Raw genomic sequence first — 27,146 nt, forward strand, 5'->3', positions numbered from 1 at the left:
CACATAAACTTTAAATTGTGACTCTTGTGCCACAGTTCATCCCTATCGTGTTTAATCTCACAATACTTCTGCACTGCGCTTGTGGCTCATTTATTGGCGACAAACTGGACGTTGTGGTCTCTGTGCTTTACTCAAACAGGAGGCATGTACATATCAATGGAACCATTCATTCTGTATCCGCCGACATGACTTCTTTATGAAGACAGGTAGTAGTGAGAGAAATGGCAGGTTGCCATGGCAATCAAGCACCTCTTGAAGTTCCTGTATAAAGCAAGATTGAACAAAACAAAGACAAAAAAAGATGAGGGACACTTGGCATCCGGATCATCCCCAGTTCCAGACCTCTACCTTACTCCTAACATGAAAGCATTGAGCTGAGACAGTTGACCTTGTGATAAAACAAACTTACAATACATTTGCTACAGTATGGAAATGATGCATCTCCACATGCAATTCAGTACAAGTTCATCTTTCCAAGCTCTCTGAAACGTCCTGCCGGCTACTTCCCCGCGCTGGATTTCTGTTTGGCGTGTTTCTGTGCAATGCCGTAGGGCACGTGGGCGGCGATGGTGCCCATCTCAGCCGCTCCCTCCACATGAAACATCTGATCGTCAAAGTAGATGTGAGGCCTGATCTTCTCCAGCATGGGGCCCTTCGGTGCTCCTGCGAGGAACAAGGCCTCGTCGATCTCCAGTCCCCAGGCCCTGAGTGTCTTCAGCGCCCGGATCCCAGAGCTGGCTGCGCTACGAGCTGTGACCAAGTATGTTCGGATGGGGCAGTTCAGGCGCTGGCCTTTAGCGTAAAACTTTTTCTGGAGCTTCCCAAGTGCCTCCAGGAAGCCCTTCAGGGGACCCTGCCAGAGAGGAAGACAGAGAGTATGATAAAGCAGAGTCGGAGAGACTGTCTGTTCTCACCTTGCAACATCATTGTCATTGCCTCGTCATGCTACATCTTTATATAAATGCTGCACCATTTTATTTCAATGCCTGCACAACTTAAAGCTAATTACATAAATTGCTGTCTGTCTGATAGAACGACGACCAACTGACGGTCTGAATCCCAATAACATTTGAAACCATTTATCATATTTTGCATAATGTGTTCATAGAATAACCACTTAAGGAAATTAATTTTATATCAAGAACATCTGCATAATTATTTAAAGGTGATTAAGGGCTACACGGAAAATGCTACAAATGAGATTAAGGTTTAAACCTCAGCTTCATTTTGTTGCCATAATTTCTCACAGATGCAATCTGTACTGATTATTGAGTGAACAGGATGGTGTCAGCACATCAGTTACTGTTCAAGAGAAAATGTCCAAACATGATGAAAACTACATACGTGATCCAATAGTGTGTCCTCGTTGTCCCGCTCGTGTTCGAAGAACTTGTCCAGCCCGTGGGCCTTGAAGATGCGCTCAGATTCATCCGAGAAGAGGACGGCGTCACCATCAAATGCCACCCTCAGCTGTGACTCTGATACCTCTGTCTGCTTCTCTGGCATGAACATGGTGGCTGCAGCGATGCCTGGACACAAACACAGTCAGAGACGTAAAAATAGGTTTAACAATACTCGATTTAAATTAGTTGAAGGCAGTTAAAGCGAAGTGGTGGTTGTGCAGACTCCATTTCACACTTTCACACACTACATCCAAAGTCTTTCCTTGATGTTTCCCTCACTAGAATCTTTTCCTTCCATCCTGGTAATGAGACGTCTTTTTTAATGAAGTGTTCTGTTCATTTGAATCTGCCAGATGTCAGAGCATTCAGCTGATAGTCTTCAGGGAAAGCTACTCTTGTGCATCCTCACTCATGTCTCCTTAGAGATCTCTCCTCACTCCTCTCCCCTCAGAGCAGAGATAAGAGCTTCTGGACGTCCTTCAAGGATGGTTCAATATCGAAATATCAAATAAGAGACTTGGGATGTACCCCATATGTTACTTTACTTGAATTCACTTGACTCCACTGCACTGCACTTCATTTTATTTAACTTCACTTCTTTGCGTCACTCTACTTTTCTTCATTTCACTTCAACAATTAGAGGCAGCATAACCACCAGCTGCTGCTCACTATTCTCTTTGCTATCTTTGGCTGTAGTAACTAGATGCTTTGAGCAAGTAGCTCAGCTAGCCGTGGAGCTAAGTGTCCCTATGAGCTGGTGGAACCTCAGATGATGAGCAACAGGGCTCAGGTCAACTAGAAAATGTTGACATGCTTTAATGTTGAAAAAACATATTATTTTTCTCAAGCTGTCCATTGCCTTAACACCTCTATTCACCCTCCGTTTAGCGTATGTCTCTTTAAGGCCCCTTCTGAAAAGCCCAGTCTGCTCTGATTGGTCAGCTTTCACAGGCCTGAGCAAGCCCCGCCCACTGTATTTCCATAGCAGCTATACTGCAGCTATATTTTTGCAATCACGGCTGTGCTGAGGGCGGTAACTTGTCACATCACAACCTTACAAAAGTCCCGACAGCTCATTCTGATATATATTTATAATTAAAAAGGCTTAAAATCTCACTTTCTTCAGTATAGGACCTTTAAATTAGTCACATTGACACCTTTTTAATTTAAACTGATGGATACTTTGGTACCTGTAGATAATAACATGCTCGTTGGATCAGAATCAAGTGAAAAAAGAAACATTTCTTGCCGAGGTTAAACCCAACTTTTGCTTCACTTCATTTCATTTCCTGCAAATAGAACAAATCAGGAATGATTCATTGACGTTGATACAGTTGTAGGGCTATTAAAGAAAACACTCTCAGAACATACTGTGATGGCCTTCAGCTTGCGGGAAGTATTAACAAATGGCAACACAGCTAATTAAGACCTTTCAAGTAAAATGTCAAGGACACGTGTGTGTGTGTGTGTGTGTGTGTGTGTGTGTGTGTGTGTGTGTGTGTGTGTGTGTGTGTCTGTGTGTGTGTGGGAGCAGGTGTGTGCTTGCCAGAGTCACTGCATTAGTGACATTAGCTACGTGTAAGTCACATGAAAAATGTCCCAGAAGTCACCTTGAACCCAGTATGATGTTCTCTGGTTCTGGTAGCTGAAGAAATCATTCCGTGTCGCCTAAGCTGATACACTTTTTTGTTTTTGTCGTTAATTAGTCTCCACGGCTTCTGTGTGCGCTCGTCTTTTTTGACAGCAACAATTATGCAACGTGAAATGTGCGGCGCTGCACAAATTTAAACCTTCAGCAGCGGTTGTCAGCTCACGTCCCACAAATTTCACATCGGTGTGTTCCCAGCTCCTTGTCAGCAGAGCATACATCTTGTATTTCTTTGGCAGAGAGCTGCCCGTGTTCTCAAACACTGATATTCAGAGCTACAGTCAGAGAAACGCTGCTGTTCCCTTCAGTGTGTGTGTTGATACGCCGTGACATGCAGGAATCCATCAGGGAAATATAAAGAGAGGAGAGAATCAATGTGCTTGTTTATGATAATGACACTGCAGCACAGGAGAACATGTCAGTCACTGCTGCTAATTATGCAAACATGACATGAAATTGCTTGCAGCCTGCTGTGTGTGTAAGAATTTAATAGAGTCATACGTACATGTTCATTTAAATTGAAGTTTGAAGGTAGATCTGACATTTTATTCCATTTATCTGAAATTACATATATATGAAAAAAACTGCCTGCGTCTCCCCAACACTATTAAATCGTTTGGCCTCACAGCTGCACTTATAATTACGATGATAACAATAAAAGGCATGTTTGAAGCAAGTCTCTGCAAATAGATTGACACACAGTAATGAAATGAATGAAAATAAATTGGTGCCTGGAAGGAAGGAAAGACATCACCTCATTGACTGATTTTATATGCCTAAACAAACTAAATAAACAAACACAACTTCATGCAGTTTTACTTTGTTTATATGTGGCGGACCCTGCCACCTTTCTAGCTGCAAACAGTGTTCTGGGGACCTTATTTTCCTCAGAGAACAGCTTGTTTATTCAGTTATGGAAAAAATAAATATTTCTGAGTTTGTATTATTACCTCATTATTATTGTGAATATTAAAATTCCGAGTTTGAATTTCCAGTAAATGGTTTGAAGCTGAAGTACTTAAACTGTGATATGTTAACATCTTATCTATGTATCTGATCACTGTCAGCTGTAGCGTCCCCACTCGACTTACACTATTTTGCAGTTTGTCAGTAAAACTATGGTGGTGCGTTCAAGATCTCCTTAACACAGTGAAATAAGGGATGTGAAGGATAAAGTATATCTTCACTTTTGTCTGTATTACTGAATCTAAAACCCACAGTGGGCTTATCTCAACTGATGGGTCACCACTGGTTTGTGTACTACCATTATGAAGCCTCGAGTCTCACATTCTGGCCTCCACCATCTGTTTTTTTTTGGAGCCTAGAAGTGATATTAGCATATTAAGATGAGAGGGTGACACTAGGGAGGATATCCTGATTGGATCTGACTGAGAACCCAAGGACAAGCCGTGGTAATGACCTGTCAATCACAAGGTAGCCACGCCCTAAAGCATACCCTGCTTTATCATCAGTTTTACTCTAAATGGGACCATCATTCATGTAATGTAGCTAACCCTTACTGGCACACATTGACTGGATGGACAAAGACTTAACTGCTGAGAAACCTTGACATGAATGTATCGAAGTGTGAACTGCAGCACTAGAATGTAACTTCATTCTTCATACATTTAAGTACGCATTTGAGGTACTTGTACTTCACTTAAATATTGTCTTTTCATGAAACACATTTCAGAGTGAAATGTTGTACTTTTTTACTCCCCTAGATTTATTTGATAGCTTTCATTAAAAGTTACTTGGACAATTTAAAATTACAAGATTTCCATCCTATTACATAAATGAACGTGAATAATCATTTTTTGTGTGTGTGTGTGTGTGTGTGTGTGTGTGTGTGTGTGACTCATTAAAGGAGACAGAATTACTAGTTTTAATTGCATTACTTTTTGTGTATAACACCTGGAAGATAAACACTTGAAAAATCCATTACGTTTATGTAATTTATGTAAAATTCAATATATTGAATAAACACACAAGGTTTTTTATGTTTAAGTCTAAATTCATTTAATTTGATCAGACTAGGTTATTAATATAATTAGACTTTATCTTCTTCATCTGCATGTGTGTGTGTGTGTGTGTGTGTGTGTGTGTGCTCACCTTCAGCAAGCGCCTCCCTGACCTTGTCAGCGTCAGCAGACAGGTAGAGGTTGGTCTGCCAGGCCTTCAGATAGCCAATAGGACTGCTTCCCCCGGTCATACAAAACCGCTCTATGAACAAATCTGGTGACAAGAAGAACAGACAGCAACACGGTTTTTAGTTTCAGTACATCATCCAGAGTTAAATGCCGGCATACAGTACATCAGCAGTATTACAGATCAGTTACAATACTGATACATGTATTTATTTGTATTTTTCAGACTGTGATGCAGCCAACATGTGACAAAGAGTCTAAACAACAGAAAAGTCCTTCTTTCTGCTGGAAGCTGTGGCTTTAAATCCCTCATGGAGTTGATGATAGGCAATTTGAAGAGGTGAAGTGGAGGGGAGATGGTTGGGTAATGACATGGTGAGAGGATAAACTTACAAGAGAGTGGGACAGGGTCCAAAGATGGGGTTAAGTAGTAGAGGGGGAGGACTGTGCAGATGAAAGGCTAAAGAAATAAGACTGGTGGGAAAGTGTCTGTTTCCATTTTGGCTGAGCGAGGCTCTCAACCTGCTGCTGTGGGCCCATCCAAAGAGCGACGCAGAGACGGTATGTGAGTGGAGGAACGAGAGGAGACTGATATCAGGAAATTAGATCCATGATTACAGAGCTGTTCAGGTGAAATGAGCTGATATTTATGAGGGAGCAGGGATAAGTGAAGATGGAAGAGAGTTATAAAGGGCACAGGAGTAAAGTAATACAGACTAATGTTGGGATGGAGATGTGATAGAATGAGTTGAAGAAGCGCTGAAGGTTATAATAGAATGAGAAGAGGTGGGCGATGCCTAGGATAGATGGCGATAGTAAAAGTGAAGGTTAGTGTGGGTGGGAGGTAAGTGTGCTGATTATGAAAAGAGAGATGGCAGGGTTATGGCATTTATTTAAAGCCGCACTCGACAAGAAACTTCAGCCACATTAAAGGGTCACTGCAGCAATTTATCATTGCTCTGGCATAAAGATGTCGGACTTGGATAAAAGATTGATGCAACATAAGATCAGATTTCCCGACTTTTAATCTTTAAATATGGGTCACACACTATCCTACATTTCCCATAATGCATAACAGGATATATTCAATGTACTCTTACTGTCTGGTATGTGCTTTTGTGTTCCATACTCATCAAACCAATCTCTTCTTTATAAATTCGTAGTGTCCAAACCCAAGATGACATCACTATGACATCACCAGGGTTATTCTGGTTCAGACTCATTTCCTATTCCCTACCCCTTGTTTACGAGTGCCCCTCTTGCGCATCAGAGCAGAGTTACAAGGGTTATTGGTTGAAATCTCCTATCTGAAATGTGACGACCCTTCGAGACCCTCATATGTCACCACTAGTCATCGACAGCGTTTAAGTAAACTGACACAACTGGAAACTTCCAACATGGCGTCTTCAGCTGTGGTGATTCCTCTTGTGTCGCTGTGGCAACCCTGGTATTATCACAATAACAGTTGCCATTTATCTGATGAAGATAGAAAGGCATGAACGCTCGCAATTCACTCACAACTTCACGTTATCAATCAAGTCATCAAATATAAAAGAACACTGCTTCATTACCTTGCCACTAGTGCTGCTTTATAGGCTAACATTAGCAACCTGTGCTCCTATCCTGCCAGTCTGCACTGATATTAGAGGAGCTGTGCCAACTGCAGCAACTGGCTGCTGAACTTGAGTTAAATTTCAGGTGTCATATGCCATCAAAGAGGGGAATCCAACATTCAATACATCAATAACAATGTAACGTTGGCTAGCTAGCTAGCTACTGAGACATCAGAACATTTTTGGCAATTGTTTTACGCCTGTTATGAAGAAAAGGACCATAATACAGTGAACGACAGGAAGTTCTCACAGCCCTCAGTTGGAAGTGTGCCTCTGAATCTGGCAAAAGTGCTAAACAGAGGGTGGGGATGAGGGTTACATGCTGCCATTCCGACAGACCGCCATTACGACATTGTACTATTCAGACATGTCACCATTCCGACATACCACTATTCCGACATGCGAATGTCCCGCCATTCCGACAAAGTTTCGTCCCGGCATTCCAACCAGGCTAACCCTAACCCGCAACCCGTAACCCTAACCCTAACCCTTTTAAAAGATTTGTCGGAATGGCAACACGTTTAAAAAAGAAATAAATATCACCATTCCGACCTTAGGAGGCAAAAAATGTCGGAATGATGGGACGTTTAATTAAAGGTTTAAGTGTTGCCATTCCGACAATTAGGGCCTAATGGCGGAATGGCGGAATGGCAGTATGTCGGAATGGCGGTTGCCTCCCGGGGATGAGTGGTAGAGGCACAAGGTGTATTGGGATTGGGCCTTTCTCAGACTTGAGAGACCTCCCTCCAGAGCCACAGAAGACATTATATAACTGTTGTACTTATCCTAACAACATCTTTTTATATAATTGCTCCTTCCTCTGCCTTCCTTTCACACTCAGTCGACATTATTTCCCACCCAAAAAACGCAGCTAACATGCCTTTCTCTCTGTGATCACTCATTTTTAAATGTCAGTATAGCTGATCACACAATACAAGCTGTAGATAGTACAAGTAGTTATTAAGCCTCGCTAACTGTACGTTCATTCTGTCAGACGACTTCGCTGTATTAAACTTGTGATGTGATCGACACAGCTGTTTGTTTCTGAGGCTTTGAAGTTTGACAACTGAAAGAGGATGAAGACAAAGAGATTTGGCTATTTATGTTTTCCTGTGTGGGCAGAGGTCTTTATGAAAGTGCACTGGATATGCTAATGTGGACAACAACAAAGGCTGTCCTGTTTCTACAAATGAACACAACTGAAACTCTGTCAGCAATGAACTTAGAGCCAAATTGTCTTTATAACAAATCACATTCAACGTGATTGTCCGAGACATTTTGATCTACACAAATCGACACTAGGAGTTACTGTAGGTAACTTTATTTAACTTTAAGAATGTAGACACAGCAAGGTGCAAACCGCTTCAATACTATTACAGTGAAATTGAAACGTGCCTATAACTGTTCTTGAGCTCACCATGCTTCATTGCCCAAATGTTTTTAGCTCCTTTGCCCTTATCAGGCTGGCAACATGCAGCTTTTCCCCAGCAGACATTAAGAAAACAGAAGAAAACATTGTTGGTTGTAGCATGAGCCGCCATCAACAGGAAGTCTGAGGACTCACAGGAAAAAGATACACAAAACAGTGAATGCTCCTTGCCAGAAACAGGAAAGAAAACAACAGTGATCGTTTGCTGTGGTTCCAATGATTTGGGCTCAAAATGGATGAATGTCCACTTGCAGATTGTTGGATTTATAAAGAACCATAACAGTCACTGGTTAAACATATTATTTCCTTTGTTTTCCTGTGATAACAAGTTAAATTGTATTTGTTTTCTCAATGTCACGAGCTGTTTGTGTTGTTATTCGGAATAACAAATGTTGTTTTTTCTCAAGATTACAACGCAATTTTCTTGAACTCTTGGTAAAATAAGCTTTGATATCCAGAGACAACAAGATGAATAGCTGAGAGACAGAGTTCCATCCGGAAAAATGTGAACTCGGCAGCACTACTTTGTGGTTTTTGATCTGAAACTCATTATTATTTATTATTATTATAGTTATTTATATTTGCCACAGTGCAAAGTTGTGCAGAAAAAAGCTAAGACTTACGGAAACAAAGATACAGATACAATATGACTCGACGAAGAGAAACAGAGAGACAGTGTCCTTCAAACCCCCGGAGTGATCTCTTCCTCATTCAAAGAATCAGCTGTCCTCCACAGATTCTCTAAATGGTTTATTTAGCTTTGTAGTGCAGCCCTGGTGCGTTTGACCTTCGCACTGTGCTGTACCTCATCAAATCAAATCCTCCAAGCGTCCCTTGTCTTTGAGACGGGTGGCGGAGCGTGGGAGTCACTAGAGGGGAAAAATCTCCACACCATTGATGTCTTTGTATCACTTTTTTCCCCCCGTTGAAAAAATGTTTTCATATCATTTATCCTCGTATGATTTATTTGCTTGTTCAGGAGATCTAAAACATGGTAATAGGAGGGCAGGAAATCAGCAGGACTGCAGAGACGCTGCTGTCACATCAAAGGATGAGCATCTTCACTGTGCAGTTCGCTATCAAAGCAGCAAGGTGTTTGTCCATGTAGGATATCATCCATATAGCGTGCGTGTATGAGGTCGTGTCTTGGCTCCACTTCTGATTTCCACAGAGAACGATAATGTCATCACGTGAAAATCTCGATTTTCCGCACACGGAGCACATTACAAGAGCTGCCAGTCATCTTGGCCCATGGGTCCTATGATGTATACATGCAGAGCAGATGTATGAAATTGCCGGCGGGCACCTTGTCATTCACACCACGCTCTGACTTTATAGTCATCGCCAGTCTTCCAAATGCAAGGTGAGAAACTTTAAACCTCGTAGTGCAGCTGTTATAAATAGTGTGTAAGCAGCTGATGAGAGATGAATGAGTATCGAAATGTTCCTACGAGGTGCAGATTCTGTTTCAGATTTGAAAGGCGGCGGAGCAACTAACTGTTTCTTTCTTAATCATTTTTATGACCGTGTTGCCCACAGACACGCTGCAGGGACGATGTCCAACAAGCCCTCATCTCTGTTACATCAGAGAAGCCGCGTTTCCCCTCAGTTCTTCAGGAAAGGTCAGAGGTCAGGAGACCGTTTCAATACACTGCTGAGAGCCACCGGAGAGATCTAACGTGGCGGCCTCTGGAGGGCCGTGTGTGGCTTTGGTGGCTCCCCTCAGATAATGTTTTTGTTTTGGGCCTCTCGGATTATTCTTACATCCCAGAGGAGGTCATCTTGAACTCCGAGGATATGAAAACATGCGAGGAGCTGAGCAGGAAGTGGTCTGTGAGGAAGATGTCATCACAGGGTCTGAGATGTCCCTGGGAAGGGTCCTGTCAGTCAGCTGTTCATACACTTTGTTGTTTGTTTCTCAGCTGAGCTTGCGTCAGCGAATTAGACCAGGATTATCTCATTACATCAGTGTACGTCTTAACATCTCGTAGCCGTTTTTATCCTTAAAGATGCACCCAGTCTCGTCTTTGTTCCACCTATGCAGACTGCCTTAGTCTTTACAATAATTCATAGGATATTTTTATATTGTTTAATGACACACGGAAAGCAAATGTACCTTATGAGGCCCAAAGTCAGACTCAATAAAATGTATCCAGATATAGACCTGATCTGTGACCTGCATGACCTCAAAACATGCGATGCACATTTACCACAGTTTACCACTTTTTGAAATCCTCCCTTCTACATCAGTTATTCTAAATAACTTTGGATGTCTTATAGTGATGAAATTCAAGTCGCCTGCGCCCCCAGCCCACTCCTTATGAATCAGAGAGATCCTCCAGATGCCACACCTAAACGTCTCTGGTTTCTCTTCCCTGTGTGAAAAGCTTTCCTTTGACACTATTTCTGAACAATGTCTTTGCTTGTACTTGCACATTGAACGCCATGTTTTCTTTCTTTCTTTTCATCCCTTCAGGCCTATTCTGCTGTACGGTGTTCAACTGGATTGAATCATTTCTTTTTTTCTTTTCAACATTAACATTCTTTCTGTGTCTCAGATTTACTCGTGATGGTTCCTTTTTCTCTCCTATATAATTTAATGTCAGGCTGCATGCTTTATTCATGCACAGTGTCAGACTAAGTGACAGTGGCTGTGGGTATACGTTCAGTTTGGCTACATGGAGATTGAGATAATGATCTTGTCAAACTGAATTGTAAGTGTGGGCGCTTGAAATCTGATCTCTCTGACTGGCCCATTAACGTCAGGAAGGTATTTAAGGCCACTATTCTGTCACATTGTATCTTTTGATAGAGCTACTGAGGGTCACCAAAGTCAGATCCTCTTACATTTGACACAGTGTTATTGCCACTACTGTCTAACTCTGACACTACCACTGTACTGTAGGTATAAAGCAGCTGTGGCCTGTAGCACCAGCTGCACCTACAGCAGGTTTTCTTCCTAAGTTAGGGTGCAGACTGTGTTGATGTTTGGTTGCACCACAGAGACCAGCCCAGTGGTCAGGATACAATGTTGGCATTTAACATTTCTTCCATCCACTGCTTCATTCACATTTGTGCATGTCATAGTCCTATTCATACCATATTGACATTTCAATAAAATGTGTCATATCACGTTCACATTATATTTTTATGACCTGACGTTCATGTCATGAGTTGATGGGATGTTGGTGGAGTTACAGGAGAAAAGGCTGCCAAGCCAGTGACCGCAGTCTGAGACAGAGTTTCAACATTTGGACTTCACATTTGTGGCGGCAAAAACCAGATATTTTTGACGGGAAGTTTCCAGCCATGTTTGGGGTCGACCAAAACAGGTATTTCGAGTGGAAACCTGATCTTTTCCTAACCCTAACCAAGGGGTGTTTGTGCCTAAACCTAACCAGAGCATTAACACAGTGTTGTCATGAGATAAAATTGTTTTAAATTGAACCTGAAGAGCTGTAAGGTTTCCATAATCAGTGGTTTTGCAGAAATATACATTGAACATCTTTGAACTCTTGGCCCTCAGAAAAGAAACGCCACTGCCATCAATGAAACCGATTGTCTTGGGGTCGCCTAACTGAGCAAGGTGGCCCAATTTGTAAGTCTCGTCAAATACTGAGGCTTTGGGTTGATGGCCCAGCCTGATCTACCAACCCAGAGCATCAGTAACTGATGACCCGAAGAGCAAAAACAGCTTTGAGAACACCGCTACTTTTTAGTGCTGTCTGGTTGGTGGAGGAATGGGGGAGAGGCTTTTCAATCACCATTTTTATGATAGTGGAGGGCTCAGCGCTGGTGACTGTCAGCCAGTGATGGACAACCCTAGTTTGGAGCCTTATCTACTTTATAATTCACTGTCTGTAAGACTTACTGTGATGATTGATGGTGTTGATGAGCCGGATTCCCACGTGTGCGTGGTTGTACGTCACCAAAACGATGTCAAACAGCTCTTCACTTTGTGGGTACAGGTCCCGCAGACGACCGTTCACCGCCTCCAGAGCCTGTCGGGATACAGCAAGGTAAGCTCAGAAGCTCAGGACAGCAAAAAAGTAAACTATTGTACTTCATTTAATATGTCTGTAAGTGTATGCTTGTGTGACTTTAACCTTGACGAAGGGGAAAGCCGGTCCCGGGGCGAAGGGTTCGGTCTCGTGTTCGATTTGGTATCTCAGATACTCCTCCACTCCTTTCTGCTCAAACACCTTCTGCTCCCGCTCAGTCCGAAACAAGACCCGAGACGAGACGGCGATGGTCACTGCGTTCTCCGGCTTTGGCTGCAGACAAAGAAAAACAACATAGAAGATGGAACGATGAGGAAGAGAAAGAGAGGGAAAATGAGCGAGCAGTAATGGGCCATTAAGATGATGACTGGAAAACACAAGGGGAGGAGAGGTGAGAGGTGTCGGAGGAGTGAATAGACCTATTTTTGCCCGCGGTGACAAACTGACCCTCGAACTAAACCCTGCTAATAATACTTTAATGTTTCTTTTTTATAAGTGCATGCGTAGAGAAGTGCTGCTGTTTTTACAAGCGACCTCGGGGGGGGGGGCCTCTCTCTCCACATAACAATACATGCTGGGCTACATGCAAAAACAACATGTGATCAATTATTGCCATGCCTGTTATCTGTTGTAATGCCATTACAACATCTTAATTATCTCAGAGCCGCGACAAACGGCATGAATGTCATTAGAAGAATGCTGTCATCTCTAATCACAGGATAAGAAGACTCAGATGTAAGTCCATATGACCACCCATTTACTAATACTTCATTCACAGCGGTGTGCAATACAGTACAGCTGCAACTGCAACCACCTGAGCTCAGCTAGCACAAGCTTATGTTTCAAGTTTTTAAAATAACCTCGAAAGGACCCTCCTGCATGTTATCAAGATATTCGTTGGACCCTCTCCTTGACTTCGGAAAGAACTGTTAAAAGTTCAAAGTTTCTGCATACCACTGATGTGTTCACATCTGTAATATCTGGAGGTGTAGGGTGTGGTGGCGGAGTTGCAGTCGAACAGACCGTCAAGCCAGTGACCAGTGTTCAAGACTGTGTTTTGACAGTTGGTGCGCGACATTCGTGAATTTTGCACCAATTTAAATGGCCAGGATAACTTATATCTAATTGTTATTAGCAACAATTTACACAAATTGGAGACGTTTTGCGCCACAGCTGATGGCAAACTGGAACACCAACATGCTACTGGTCAAAGGAGCCATATCAACTACAGTCAACAAAGGCAAGGAGATGAAGAGGGAGAGAAATTCCCCAGACTCCTTTATAAAATTGTTCATTTTTGTGAGTTATTGAGTCAGGATAAACTTTATAAGCTTTGTGAATCGCTGTCTACAAGAAATTCTTAATTATTTGGGTCTTCTTGTAAATTCGGCAAATGTGATACATTAAATTTGTTCTTTCTTTTTATAAAAAAACATTGTGTCTGTCTGGATCTGCCTGTGTGTCACTGTTAACAGAGACTTCCGTCTGCAGTGTAGTTAAGACACCTGATTGATAAACCACAGAAGTGAAGGGCAATATGTGGCTTCACGGTCAAAGAAAGATGTTATATCCTGTGGACACTGTTAATAGCTCCCTCTTTCTCACTCGTCTACAGGCGCTTCCTCTCTCTCTCTCTCTCTCTCTCTCTCTCTGTCGCTCTCTCTCACTCTCTCACTCTCTCGATTATCGCTTCTCTAAGGCCTCATTTCAGGGGGTGCTGCGGCCCTCTCGGCACCTCTAGTTCCCGCGCCCATGAGTATACTAGATGACACAGCGACCTAATGCTGCGCTCAAGTTGCCTCGTGTCTGTTTATGCTCGGCTGCGTGTGGAGGGGGAGGGCGGCATTCCTCAGGGGGCAGCCAGCATTAGTGCCCACAGCGGGCAGCTGAACATGTCTGGGTGGTGGGACCAGAGGGGGCTAACTGATTAAAGAGCAAAAATGTCATTGTGAAAGTGTGTGTATATGTGTGTGGTTGAATGTGCTGCACAGAGGCTCTAAATCATGCATATAATCTAATGAGAACATAAATTCAACATCACTCTTATAAATCCAATAATAGACATGATGTTGACCATCATATTGCTTAGTATTAATGTGTTATTAGTAGGAAACTTGCAATTAAGGAACCATGGTAATAAATAATACATGCCTCTGATTTATGATACATCTAAATCTGTAGTGTGTGTTCAGTGGGAGGAGGAACCTGTGTATTATCATGTTTGTGTCCATGCCCCGGTGGCCGTGTGCTGGTAAATAGGCCACAAGCTGACAGGAGCACTGAGCCATAGTCCCTCTATTTAGCCTTATTCCGTCACAACACAACTGCCTGCTGACATATCACCTACTTACCTGGAAAAAACACACACAAACACACACGTCACCTTGTCAGGATTAATTCTGTTCCGCATCTGAGTCAGATCAAAAGTTCAACCTAATCCAATTTTCACAATTTCCTGTCTGCAAAGGTCTCTGTTTCTGTGTCCGCTGAACCGAAAACTCTAGATCATGTTTTGACACATAAATGCAACATGCACTGTACATATGCAGAATGTGTGTCTTTTGTCATACTTTGTACAGTATGCAGTTATGAGGTGCACATGCTTTCTCAGGTGAAGAATTTTTCCATTTGAGTCTGTGGAGAAAAATATAATACACCAAGCGCTTGACACACAAAGACACACATCACCTTCCTACAGGTTTTGTGGAAATGCACACAAACACAGACGTAAAGGTAGAGTTTGTACCTCACACTGATGAGACTAGCTTTGTTTTGTCATCAGAGAGAGGGAGCTTCTCCCTCGGGTGCATGTGAAGGTTGCTATTTGTCAGGATGAAACTAAATGAGCACACAGGACCTTCAAAGGTGCAAGAGCGGGATGAAGGTAAAAATAATACTAAAAACAGCTCAAGAATAGGCTCAATGTGTAACTTTGCCTTCTTTTGCTCATTTGATAAGAACATTCCACTGGTGTGAAACTTTAGGAGGTAAGAAAAACAACATTGTTTTTCAGTCATATCTATGAGGGTCAGCAATGAGATAATGATATCACACACAATTCCCACCTGTGATTTGGGCACTCCTATGTAACTGTGTGAAAACAGGATAACCCCTGAGTGCTGAGTTCAAGAGACTGCTCATTGCTGTGTGTTCTGGCGGTTTGGTCATTTGCCATTGCCACAACAGAATCCAGCTAATGCTAGCTTTACATGTATCAGTCACTGTTTTATCGGCCATATGTGAGTGGATCGAAACGTGACGTGAAAAATGAGACATTCTCTTTCTCTCTCCTTTGCCTTTACAAGCCTGTGGATGATTTGTTTGAGTTGTTCAATGCTCCTGGATTGTGGATGTCTTTGTGAAGGACTTGTGAAAAACCCCTTTAATGAGTGCTCATGACTCAGCAGGTGACAATCAGTGGTAACAATAGCAAACTTTGCTGGTTTGCATGTTCACAGCACAATAGACTATATTCACACGGCAGCCATTTTCCTCCTACATCACGCCCAGGCTGGGAAGCTCATATGTCATACTGTTGTGGTTGCAAGTCGTACAAAAATATTGAATCTGACAAATTGTTATCACTTCCTGATTGTTCAGCAAACAAACAGTCAACAGATAGTAAAACATCTGGAGGAATAAAACAACATATTTGATAACCCGTCTGTTAGATAACAGCTAACGTTAGCATTCAACCACTTCCTAGCTAACATTACTGTTTGTTTAAATGTTACACGATATGACAGAAAATGCGCAATCTAATTCTGAAACATCACCACACATCTTGGACAGATTTATTGAAACCTGGAAGTGGATGTAAACACACGATAATGTTAAGTAGGGAGTGGTTGCATGCTAACGTTAGCTATCACGTTATTAAATACGTTGTGTTGTCTTGAAATATGGCCAGATGTTGCTCCAGACTTTCAATATCCATCATCTTTTCTGTTGCTGATCAGTCAGAAGCGGTGAAATTATAACAATTCGTCAGATTTCCTACATTTATACAACTTCCACTACACCTGGAGCACAGCAGCGTAACAACAGGCCTATCCCAACATTTGAGCTTCCCACCTTGAGTGTGATGTCAGAGGAAAATTGGCCACCGTGTTAATTTGGTCTTTGGGTCTGGGAGTGTATCTATGTTTCCAGGGTCCTATTATGTGTTCCCCTGTTCAGTATTCTGGTAAGATCGGGTACATTGACCCTCCTATTGTGCTCGTGTCAAAGCCCAAACTGTAGCCATATTCCCACCATGGGAAGATTGAACCTTGGGAACATACAGTAGGACCCTGTCTGGGAAGTGGGAACAGTATCTTCAATGTCTCAAAATGTGCATGATATATAATCAACGGTATGTGGGCTTGTTGAAGAAGGACAGATAAGCGTCTTATATCAGTTCTGAGACTTTCCAAGGCCAACACGTCTTCCAGTCATTACATGGCATACCATAGAAGGTGACGGTATGCCTCCTAGCAACACTGGCCTTTAAGTATGAGTCAACCAGAGGTTTAAAACTAAGACGCTGGTTCCACAAAAATATCCAAAACACTGTTTTCTCTTCTTTGGAAAAGAGTTGCAAATGTCCACAATTTATATGTCTTTATATACACAAAAATGAGAAATTCCAGTTACACACCATAGGGGTCATTTTAGATATCGTTTCAGTCGGTAGCAGGGAGTATAATCTGCCAATTAATATTAAAATTCATAAATCACAGGGGCATAAGTTCACAAATCAAAGAACAGCAGCTCTCTGTGGCCGTCCAATGATTAGCACACAGCATGTTGGTTCATTAGCCGAGTCCAGCCAGAGAGCATCCAGCACAACATGAATCAACATGACAGCACACGTGACGATGCATCAGGTCGGGTTGTTGGTTAGTAGAGTGGGGGTGTCCGTGATCATGCAGGCACATCGACAGCCATCACAGAGGAGATTAAAAGGAGGTGAAAGGGCAGTGGTGATGGTCATTCAGTAGCCATGGACACAACCTTTGACCTCACGCTTTGATGATGGGACATACTTACGAAGAACACGCCTCCCTCCACCTTGCGGGCCCGTCTCCCTGTCACCTTAGCAAAATGACAGTTGTTTTTATTCATCGGGTATTCAGAACATGTATTTACACTGAGTTTCATTGACATTCCACCCAAAAATCTGTATCTGTCTTTTGTTTTTCTTCTACGTAGAGACACAGTTGACCTGTTCAGATGGATATTTTGTAAAACTCGGGTCTCTTGTACGGATTCTGCTCAGAGACGGCCTTGCAGATGTACGAGACCTTTAATGCAGCTTATCCGTTAGAGTCCTTTTACTCTATGAATAACATGTCACACAGCCTGGGAGTGATCCAAGAGCAAGGGTCCAGTTCTTTGCTGCGATTTGATACCGCTAGTGTTTACAGCTTGCCCTCTCTCAGTGGGACTCCAACCCCACTGGGAATGCATCGATCACAAGGCTCCTCTGCATGGGAACCCAAACCTCCTACTTATTGATTTGTATGACAAAGACAAGTGAATATGATTGAATCTTAAACATAAATTCATGTGTATTTTATGGTACACAAAGGAATTACAGCTCCATTTATTGTCCCATAAAGCACAAAAAAGAGAACTGTTGTTAAACCTTCCCCCTCCTCCTCTGTTTCCCACCCTCTATATTAATCCCGTCAAAGCTCTGCCAGATCAGCAGGACTGGTGTCTGAGCATAACCCAGATCCATGAGTCATCTGTTATTTACATATCTGAGGCGGTGAGACATCCCTTCCTTCCATCCAAGAGTGAAAAAGAGGAGAGGTGAAAGGGGTTTCCAGACACCAGACAAAGAGAGGGAGAATAGAGGGGAGGCGGTGGGAAATATAAAGAGGTGAGAGTGAGAGCAGAAAGTGACAGGGTGGGAGTGAGAAGCAGTGGAGGGGGGGCTGATATTTATAGATAAGTAAAAGGCCAGTGATGATGCAGTCTGTGAAGGTCTTGGCAGATATGGTGACAGAGGAGTGTGACTGAACACTGCCAGTAACAGTAATGATTATGTACTAGTTTGCCTTGAATTAGGCTGATATTGATAGTAATGTAGATAGAAGCCATTTTGATAAGATTCTGGCTATATGTCAACATAACTACATAATAGTGTCTCATGTTGTTGATTTAATGTAGCCCTACATAGAGATATGGCAATAAATGATAAACGTTTTTTCTTCAAAGAATGAAAACAACAGATTGAGCCTTTAACTGTTGCTGGCAGATTTGATTTGCAGCTAGCTATCTTATTAAATGAGCACTATGTAAAGAGAAATATCTTCATTGCCTGTTTTTTTATGCCTAAACAAACTAAATCAACAACCTCTCTTTGTTTTCATGACTGAATAAACTGAATAAACAAACTGACCTTAAAGGACAACACAATTTCATACTGTTTTACTTTTTTTATATGTGGTGGACCCTGCCACCTTTCTAGCTTCAAACAGTGTTCTGTGGACCTTATTTTCCTCTGAGAACAGCTTGTTTATTCAGTTATGGAAAACATAAATATCTCTCAGTCTGTATTATTCCCTCATTAATATTGTAAATATCAAAATTCTGAGTTTGAATTTCTTCTCCAGAATCTACATAGTGCCGCTTTGGGCTAGTGGTAATCCATTTTGAAGGCATGGAAATAAAGAAACAGCATTTCTTGTATTACACTGTAGAGCTAGTTATTCCTAACTTTGATAAAGAAAAATATAGTAGTCGTCCAATACAAACCTGTTTAACCCTAAAAGCGTTCACTTAATGTTGTTGATGGAGTTTAAACCTCCCCATATCCAGCAGCTGGATACTACATAGTGGAAGTGCTAGTTGCCAGCCTGTAGCACATGGACGTATAGGTAATGGGAACTGGATGTGGCACCAGCGGTGGAGCCCTATTAATTTATATGAAAGCTACTCAGTGATGCATTAAGCCCAAAAAAGTTTGACGTCCTGGATGTAAAGTTACCCGGAGCTAGCTGAGCCAGCTAACTTCTGGTTTAGACTTTCCAAATGTTAGCGGACCGGATTGATCAAAATCTGATTGTGAAACGACTCATTATGTGGGTGTTGTGACACTCAAAAAAGGGCTAGGCTAAGGCTAGTCCTGGACTATCTTAGCCCCTTTTCACACACCGATTGTTAACCCAGGGTTAACCTAAACCAAGGGCTAAATGATTTACACTGCACCTCTACTAGCCCCTGCAAGCATGCATGTCGTCTTACTGCTCTTTTTATCTTTAGCCCAGCTTCACATTGGCACCTCTTAACCCGGGCTTAGTTGATTTTCTGGGGATAACCCAACAAAGTCATGGCTAACCCTGCTCTGGAACAGGGCCAGCAAGTTCTAGGCTAAAGTCGGGGTTAGCCCACTATGGGATGTGCACTTCCTGGGGGCTGTAACCCCTGAAACACTGTTAGCCAATGATGTGCTCCTCGGTCAGGGTTACGACTGTAGAAAGTAAGCTAGTTAGCCAGACAAGCTAATATTTGCACCATAAGCGGTTTAGCTCCTCTGCTTTTGTTTTGTTTGTGTTTGTTTTTTTTATTATTCATTTATTATTAAAAAAATTTTAAAAAGTCCTCAGTGTTCTTCAGCCCTGGTCCTGGGGCCCCCTGCCCTGCATGTTTTAGATGCTCCCCTGCTCCAACACACCTGATTCAAGATGAACAGGTCGGTAGCAGGCTTCAGCAGAGCGTTTGAATCGTTTGAGTCAGGTGTGATGGAGTCAAACTTTCTGGTCCCGCTGCAGAAATAAATACTGTTTTGAGGTAAATAATAAAGAATATTAAGTCCTGGATTTATTAACATGTAGAGTTCCATTAATCTGTATCCACCAACAGGCTACTAGAGAAGAGAAATGGAGGGATTTTGATGTAGAAATAACCAGAAAATGACTTTTTGGACATTTATTTAGCATCCAGGAAAAGATAACTGAAGAATTAACAAATGGACAATATAAAAGCATGGAAAGTGTCCTTTTTATTTCACTGGTACTCTAAAAATACAGTATACATCAAGTTTAATGTGGTGATAGCTGTTCACCATGTACTGTGATAACAAGAATATAAAAAGATGTCATCACTGCTATAGCCTTACTCTTCTCAGTTATACTGTCATCTTACCATCCAGTCATTTCAATGAAAGCTTTATAATCTGTGCTCCATTACCTCTGATGAATAACTACATGCAGTACACTAATACTGAAACTGTATCTTTACATGTGAGCAGTTAAACCCTCCAGTGTACAGAGTTTCAGATGAAGGCACTGATGGATCTGTGCTGTCCATTAGGCCAGTAATGCATTAATATTTGGATTGATACATAAGCAGTGATAGATGTTTTACAGTCTGAAAGTACACACTAATCCTCACGCAGCAGAGGCTTTTAGCTACTTTTAGCTCTAGAAACTCACCTCGGTTTATTTTCCTCACCAGTTGCTCACTCTTGTAACACTTTGCTTACTCAAATCTTCTGTATGTTTTTTTTTGTGTATACACTTGCAATCACTCAAAGTAGCTCCAGCACTCTGTCCCGTGGTAATGTTGATGTGTCCTGTGCACTATGTGCTATAAACAGCACTAAAGTAACCCTGCTGCTCAGTGTGTCTGGGTCTCTTTTACCGGTCAGCTGGGATTCATGTTAACCTTTTGCAAAGTTTCTCAGAAGAAGTTTCTCAGAAGGAAAGTGGCTCTGAAGGCAGAACTGCACCTGACTATGGAAGGTAACTGAATCAAAAAAGCTATATAACCTTCTAATTCACCGCCACTGAGGAACATCTGGAGTGTCGGTTAAAAATATCCAGCTGTGGCACTTTCACTGTCACATGATCCAGTTCTACAGAACAGTGCTACAGCAAGCAGTCATTTAAATGCAAAATATTTTGATTCATCATTTACGTTGTCCTTTGAATCAGCTATGTGTTGAGTTGGTGCCATTATTCTGTCATACGTGATATCATATCCTTTATTTTCATGGTGAAATAAAGTAATTAATTCGATAAAATCAGATGAAACTGTAGCAAAAGTCCAGTAGAGCATGAAGAGTGATGACAAAATAATATGTAATGACAATCACTGAGTACTAAGAAAAAAGAAAGTGATTTACTACACTCAAAAAATCATTTCTTTGACTCACTTTCACACGTTTCATACATATTTTGCTGTCTTTTAGATGTTTTCAGTGGAGGGTGTAGCAGGAGTGTGACACCGTACTCTTTGGCCTCAAAACCCTCAGACACCCTCACCTTGTCCAACCCCCGCCCGTCCCCAGTTATGAGCTACGCTTTAAGTGGCACGTGGGCGATGTAAACATCTGACTCTGAAGAGTAACCTGATGAAGGCAGCAGCAGGGCAGAGCAGCAGAGAGGAGCACGGAGGGGTTCTAGCCTCCAAAACCCCAGACTGACACAGATGTACTGACATTTATGATGTGTAGGTGACACTTACTGGTTTCGGCTTGGTGGTGAGCCCCAAGTGGTCCTGATCGAACTCTGCCTTCTCTTCCCATGATCCTCTGCTTTCCCCGTTGGACGAAGGGGCAACTTTGAGCTCCTTGACCTGTCCGCTGATCACCTGCACAGGGTCCAGACTCATCTTCACCATAGAGGATCCCCCTCTGGTGCCCTCCGACCTTTCCTCACTTCTCTACCTCGCACAAGACACGAGTCTCTTCTTCAGCAAAATCAGGCGAATGAAATATTCTGCTACAGTCCGCAGCATTTAATAAGATACTCCTGTCACGTGCACTGATGACAGGCTTACTACAGTAGTTTGCACTTGCCCTGTGAAAGCAACCGGAGTGTGAGGAGCAGAAGTGTTCACTCTTCTGTATCCTGGTCACTTCCTGTATCCCTTCTTCCTCAAGAGGATTATTGCTCACTGCATCCACTTCCAGAGGACATGGAAGACGTTTACTTATTCACAGCCATTCTCTCTCACACACACACACCGTCACACATACAGTCTGTCCTTTGTGAGTGTGTTGCAGGCTGTGCAGCAGTCCATCTGCTGCTATCTCTCCGTCTCTCTCTTTTCCCCCCTCGCCTCCCCTCCTCCCTCCCTCCCTCCCTGTCCCATTCAATCACCCTCTCAGCTCGCTGGCTTTCGTTCAGTCCCCCACTGTCCTCCCCTCTGACCAATTGCTGCCCCGCTTCCTTATTCAGCATGGCTCTGCCCCGCCTCCACTGTCCCTTGTTGACAGTGCAATTTGCCCAAGAGGCTCATGGGACTTTCAGGCACACAGTAAGTACACAGCAGAAAATAGCCATCACGACAAGCCATTTAATCTGGTGGCAACTCACAACTGTTTCTGTAGATAAGTGAGAAGAGCTGAGATGATTATTTTTTACCCTTCATTGGAAGAAGCTAAATAAAACCTCGCGCTGTCAGAATTTGAGATCAGATAATTTTTCACTTTCACTTTTTTTTACAGTGTAACTTCCTTCTTCTCATTGTTCAGACTCTAATCTGAACATGGTAGGTTTAAGTAATCAGTACACACAGCTATTATATGATCGTCTCTTACAGAGCAGCATTTAAACACATTCAGAATCTACCATCTATACTTTTGGCTTGTAACATGTGTATTAACATTTTAAGATATGTTACATTTTTTTAGGAAACATATTTCACACATTTTCTAATGTGTTTTTTAGTCATCCATAATGGTTGAGATCTGATTCCAACAGAGAGTTGGGACACAAAAAAAAATAAAAGAAAAAAAACAGAATGTTTTCATTTGCTAATCCTTTTTTGACATATACTTCATTGAAAACAGTACAAAGAGGATGTATTTAAAGGAAAAGTTCACCCCAGTATCAAAAGTACATATTTTTCTTCTTACCTGTGCCATTTAGTTTAGTTTATCGGTCCTAGAGATGTCTGCCTACTCTGGAATGTAATGACACTAGATGGCACTCAGCTTGTGGCACTCAAAACACCCCAAAATATATATTTTTAAAAACTCAACAGCGATGTCTCTTTCCAGAAATCATGACCCAGTTACTTAAGATAATCCACAGACCTTGTTGTGAGCACCTTCATGTTCTAACTAGCTAGCTAATTAAGCTTATTAAACTAGCAAACATTAGAGTCCAGCCTATGAGGAGATCATTAATGTTGACATCCTGTGCTGTCACAAGCCCGAGCCTCTCGTCCATGAGTGGATGTACACTTTCTTCTGTGTAGTGATACAGTTGGCGGGCGCCGTTCTGTAGAAAGAAAATAGTTCCTACTGTATATGAAAATGCCTGCTGTAAGGTTCGAACTGACACACCAGACTTTCAGTGAAAAGTGTTTTAATTGTTAAAGAAATCTGATATAAATTGCTGTTTATGCTGGGTTTTTTTTAGTTAGAAATGCTCCTTAAATATGTAGGATCTGTAATTATTACTAAATAATTTATTACTAACATATGTTTCATAATGTGAGCACATCAGTGGCACTTTGCACAGGAAGTAAGTCATTTAAGAGGACTGGTCCCATTTTGTATTTTAACAGTAGCCTGCAGTACAATAGCCGCATGCTTTGGCCTTTGGCCCATCATTAATTTCAGTTTGGGCTCTCAGCGGGAAAAAACGCTGGGCACCCCTGATCCTGAGTAACTAGGTCATGATTTCTGGAAGAGAAATTGCTTTGGAAAAATGATTTTTTCTTCTTCTTTTTTTTTTCTTTGGTGCTGTGAACATCACAAGCTGAGTGCCATCTAGTGTCATTATATTGAAGAAAGGCAGACATCTCTGGCATCGGCAACTCACGCCAATACAATCTACAGTAAATGGATGAATGGCACTACAGGTAAGAGGAAAAAGGTGTATCTTTGATTTTGGGGCGACCTTTCCTTTAAATTGACTTCTCTAAATATCTGCTTATTCTGAGTTTGATGCAGCAACACGTTTCAGACAAGTTGGGAGAGGAGAAGCAAGAGACTGGGAAAGTTGTAAATGGCTCCAAAATCACCTGTTTGGAACATTCAACAGGCTCATAACAGGTGATAGTATCATGATTGGGTACGAAAAGGGAAGAGGGCAAGGTTCAACACTTTGTGAATCACACGATTGTATAAATTATATTACTACATGGGCTCAGGAACACTGTAAAACCTTTGTCGGTAAATACAGTTTGTTTGAAATTAATTGCACTGGTTTCATTTTCATTTTACACAGCGGCCCAACAAAAGAGAGATAAGTAATAGGCGTAGGAGATGCCTGTTACTCATTTCTCTTTTGTTGCAAGTGTGAGTTGAGAAAGATAGTTGGCTGAGAGAAAGAGAGTGAATGAGTGAGGGAGGGGAAGCAGCGGGGAACTGAATTAGCCTAAAGGTAGCAGATAATGGATGTAACCTTCATTTAAAAGCAAGGTTGTACACACAGTTAAACGCAGGGCCATTAGTGTCCTGACTCATGCATGTGGACTCTGCAGAGCGGTGCCAGAGCTTCATCAGCCAAATGCCTCCGTGGTGTGTAGTCACGTTTCATACAAAGGTGGCTCCACAAGTTCATTTATCTTTCAATCACGAGGAAACGAATGCTTTCGCTCCGTCATGGCTCAGTGTTACTTTCTGATGATATCTGCAATATGTTTGTCTAAACAGGTGTGACCTGACTCCTGACATCTAACTGTACTCGGATACTGGCTTCACTTCACTGCCTTGCCTACACGTACAGTCAATATCTTTGCAGCACACTTTGAATTTATTGTTTTAGTTTTAGCTTTGATCTGTCTGTACTTAAAGCTGAAAGTGAGCACTGGGGAACCATCTGTGTGGTGCTCTGTTTAATTATCCTGTCTTTTTGTCTTTTAATAATTGATTATATACACTTACAGTATATTTATCATTCACTCTGTTTTCAATATATCATTTGAAGCGGATTAGTATCAGTAGTAGTAACCAGAAGCAGTAGTATGAGGTAGTACAAAGAAGTTTATTGTTAGCAGTAGCAGTAATTAGCATTTAGTATGGATATTCATGGTACACAGAGGATGTAGCCCATTAGTGTGTTCAGTGATGATAAATAAAGGCTAGCATTTTTACATGCTAAACTAAAATGGTAAACATCATACTGTACCTGCCAAATATCAGCATGTAACCACAGTCATTATGAGCACATAAACATGCTGACGATATATTTTGTTGCCGAAACAAGAAGAGAAGAAACCTGAAACCTTAAAAGAAAAAGAAATAACAAGTGTAAACACAATCAGTAAACAGTGATGTAATATGGTCCAATCGGTATTTACTAATCCCAGTCTCCTGGGTGAGAGTCCTGTACTCGACCCATGAAGCACAACAGCTCACTTAGAAAGTGGATTTTATTGTTTTCTTGTAATTAGAAATTATGATCCTGGAACATTTATTGTGATATTACTGATACTAGGAACAACATGGCAATATCAGACAGTACTGTACTGTACCTGAATATAATACTATGAGTGCAGTTCAGGATCAGTTTCAGACTTTTACTGTTTATTTGCAAGTAAATGTTGTCTGTTTATCTGCCTAATGAATGTTATGTGATTTTGGACCTGATGTCATATCTTTAAACCTGGTTTGCCACAGCATTTTTTTTTTTCTATTATCATCTGCATCTGTCCTGATTACACTTTAATATTCATTTACATAATTCACTCATTTGTATTGGATTATTATTAGTTGTAGCACTGGTAGTACTAGTGACTGAAATAACATAATGTATATAATTATTGGCATTATTCAGAACTAGTATTAACTGTAGTGGCACAACTTTTTCAAAGTTTTGCTGGGAGGCTTGCAAGCAGCAGATGCCAACATATTGTTACGTTAGGTCCCTACAGTAAAGGCCAAACTCAGATAACACTGGACCCTACATTTCCCTTAATGCAACTCAATCTCATTAGGTCTCCCCTGCCTGGGGAAGACCTTTTTTAAACTCCATGCCCCATAACGCTGGCTTTCTGTTATAAATGTATAGTTGCAGCCGGAGTTGAGATACATCATGAGATGACATCATCAGGGTTATCTTGTCAGACTTTGTTTATTTAAAGAAAACTACTCCAGAGCCACAGAATGTATTATACAACATGTTTTCACAGGCTGAGCAGAAGTTACTCCTCATGACCATTGTATACTCTTGATATATCTGAGCAATGACCTCAGAGGATGAACTTTCGTGGTATCAATTAAATGTTAACACCATCAAGACTCACAATGATGGGGTGCTGAGCAGAAGGCTAATACAAACCTACACGGTCGGTGTGTTTGTCAGCTGAACATTCACAGAGGGATGAGGGAAGGTTGCTTGGCAGCTACATTTATTTGCCTGGTCATGGGCCAGTGTGAAGATAACTGAAGCCACGTTTCCACCCAAAGTACACGGAACTACAGTCCCGGGAAATGCTTTCAAGGAAGTAAAAGCTTCCTTCAGCCAGTTCAGACTCAACCAGTCATCACTGCACACCCAAGCCCAAAAGTTCTGTACTTTTGGAAAGTACTACCCCCTGAAGCAGGGACTTTTGTTGGGGGGGAATTAATGGTTCCTGTGGTGGAAACCTCAAAAGCAGTAGTAAAAGAAGTTCCTCAAAAGGTTTCTAGTTGGTCGGAGAAGTTCCTCCAGTTGAAACAAGTTTTAGTGTGGTTGTTTTGTTGATTGATGCCAATGTCGCCTTCTTTTTACCATAAAATTTTGTGAATTTGTGTTGTATGTCTCCTCTATGCTCTTCCTCTGTTGTGTTTCATTTTGTTTTTACATGGACACACAAGTGTTAAAAGTAACACGCTGGTCTTTGTATGGCCTGTCAGCGACATTATGTTTGGATTGTGTGTCTGAGCTCACAGCCCCATCCTGTGGCCGCTCCGCAAACTGCATCTCCTCGGTGTGACCTCTATTGCTGCAGTGTGATTCACTGTTTCTCTGCT

The 27,146-nt window shown here is 41.8% G+C and overlaps 1 protein-coding gene across 3 annotated transcripts; it reads right to left on the reverse strand.

Moving 5' to 3' along the window:
- Window positions 1-499: 499 nt before the first annotated feature.
- On the reverse strand, window positions 500-21,856 carry nt5c1aa (5'-nucleotidase, cytosolic IAa). Of its 3 annotated transcripts, none has more exons than XM_073463497.1 (7): window positions 21,701-21,856; window positions 17,273-17,317; window positions 12,347-12,514; window positions 12,112-12,241; window positions 5,164-5,286; window positions 1,345-1,529; window positions 500-853 (listed from the first exon to the last, which is right to left on the reverse strand). In XM_073463497.1, the coding sequence occupies exons 1-7, from the start codon at window positions 21,854-21,856 to the stop codon at window positions 500-502; spliced, it is 1,161 nt and encodes a 386-aa protein (XP_073319598.1). The 3 variants fall into 3 exon arrangements, with proteins under 3 accessions (XP_073319598.1, XP_073319597.1, XP_073319599.1); XM_073463496.1 differs by having other exon boundaries at window positions 21,695-21,856; XM_073463498.1 differs by lacking the exon at window positions 17,273-17,317 and having other exon boundaries at window positions 21,701-21,847.
- Between the last annotated feature and the right edge of the window lie 5,290 nt (window positions 21,857-27,146).

This window comes from Pagrus major, chromosome 3 (assembly GCF_040436345.1).
Source record: "Pagrus major chromosome 3, Pma_NU_1.0".
Lineage (NCBI taxonomy): Eukaryota > Metazoa > Chordata > Actinopteri > Spariformes > Sparidae > Pagrus > Pagrus major.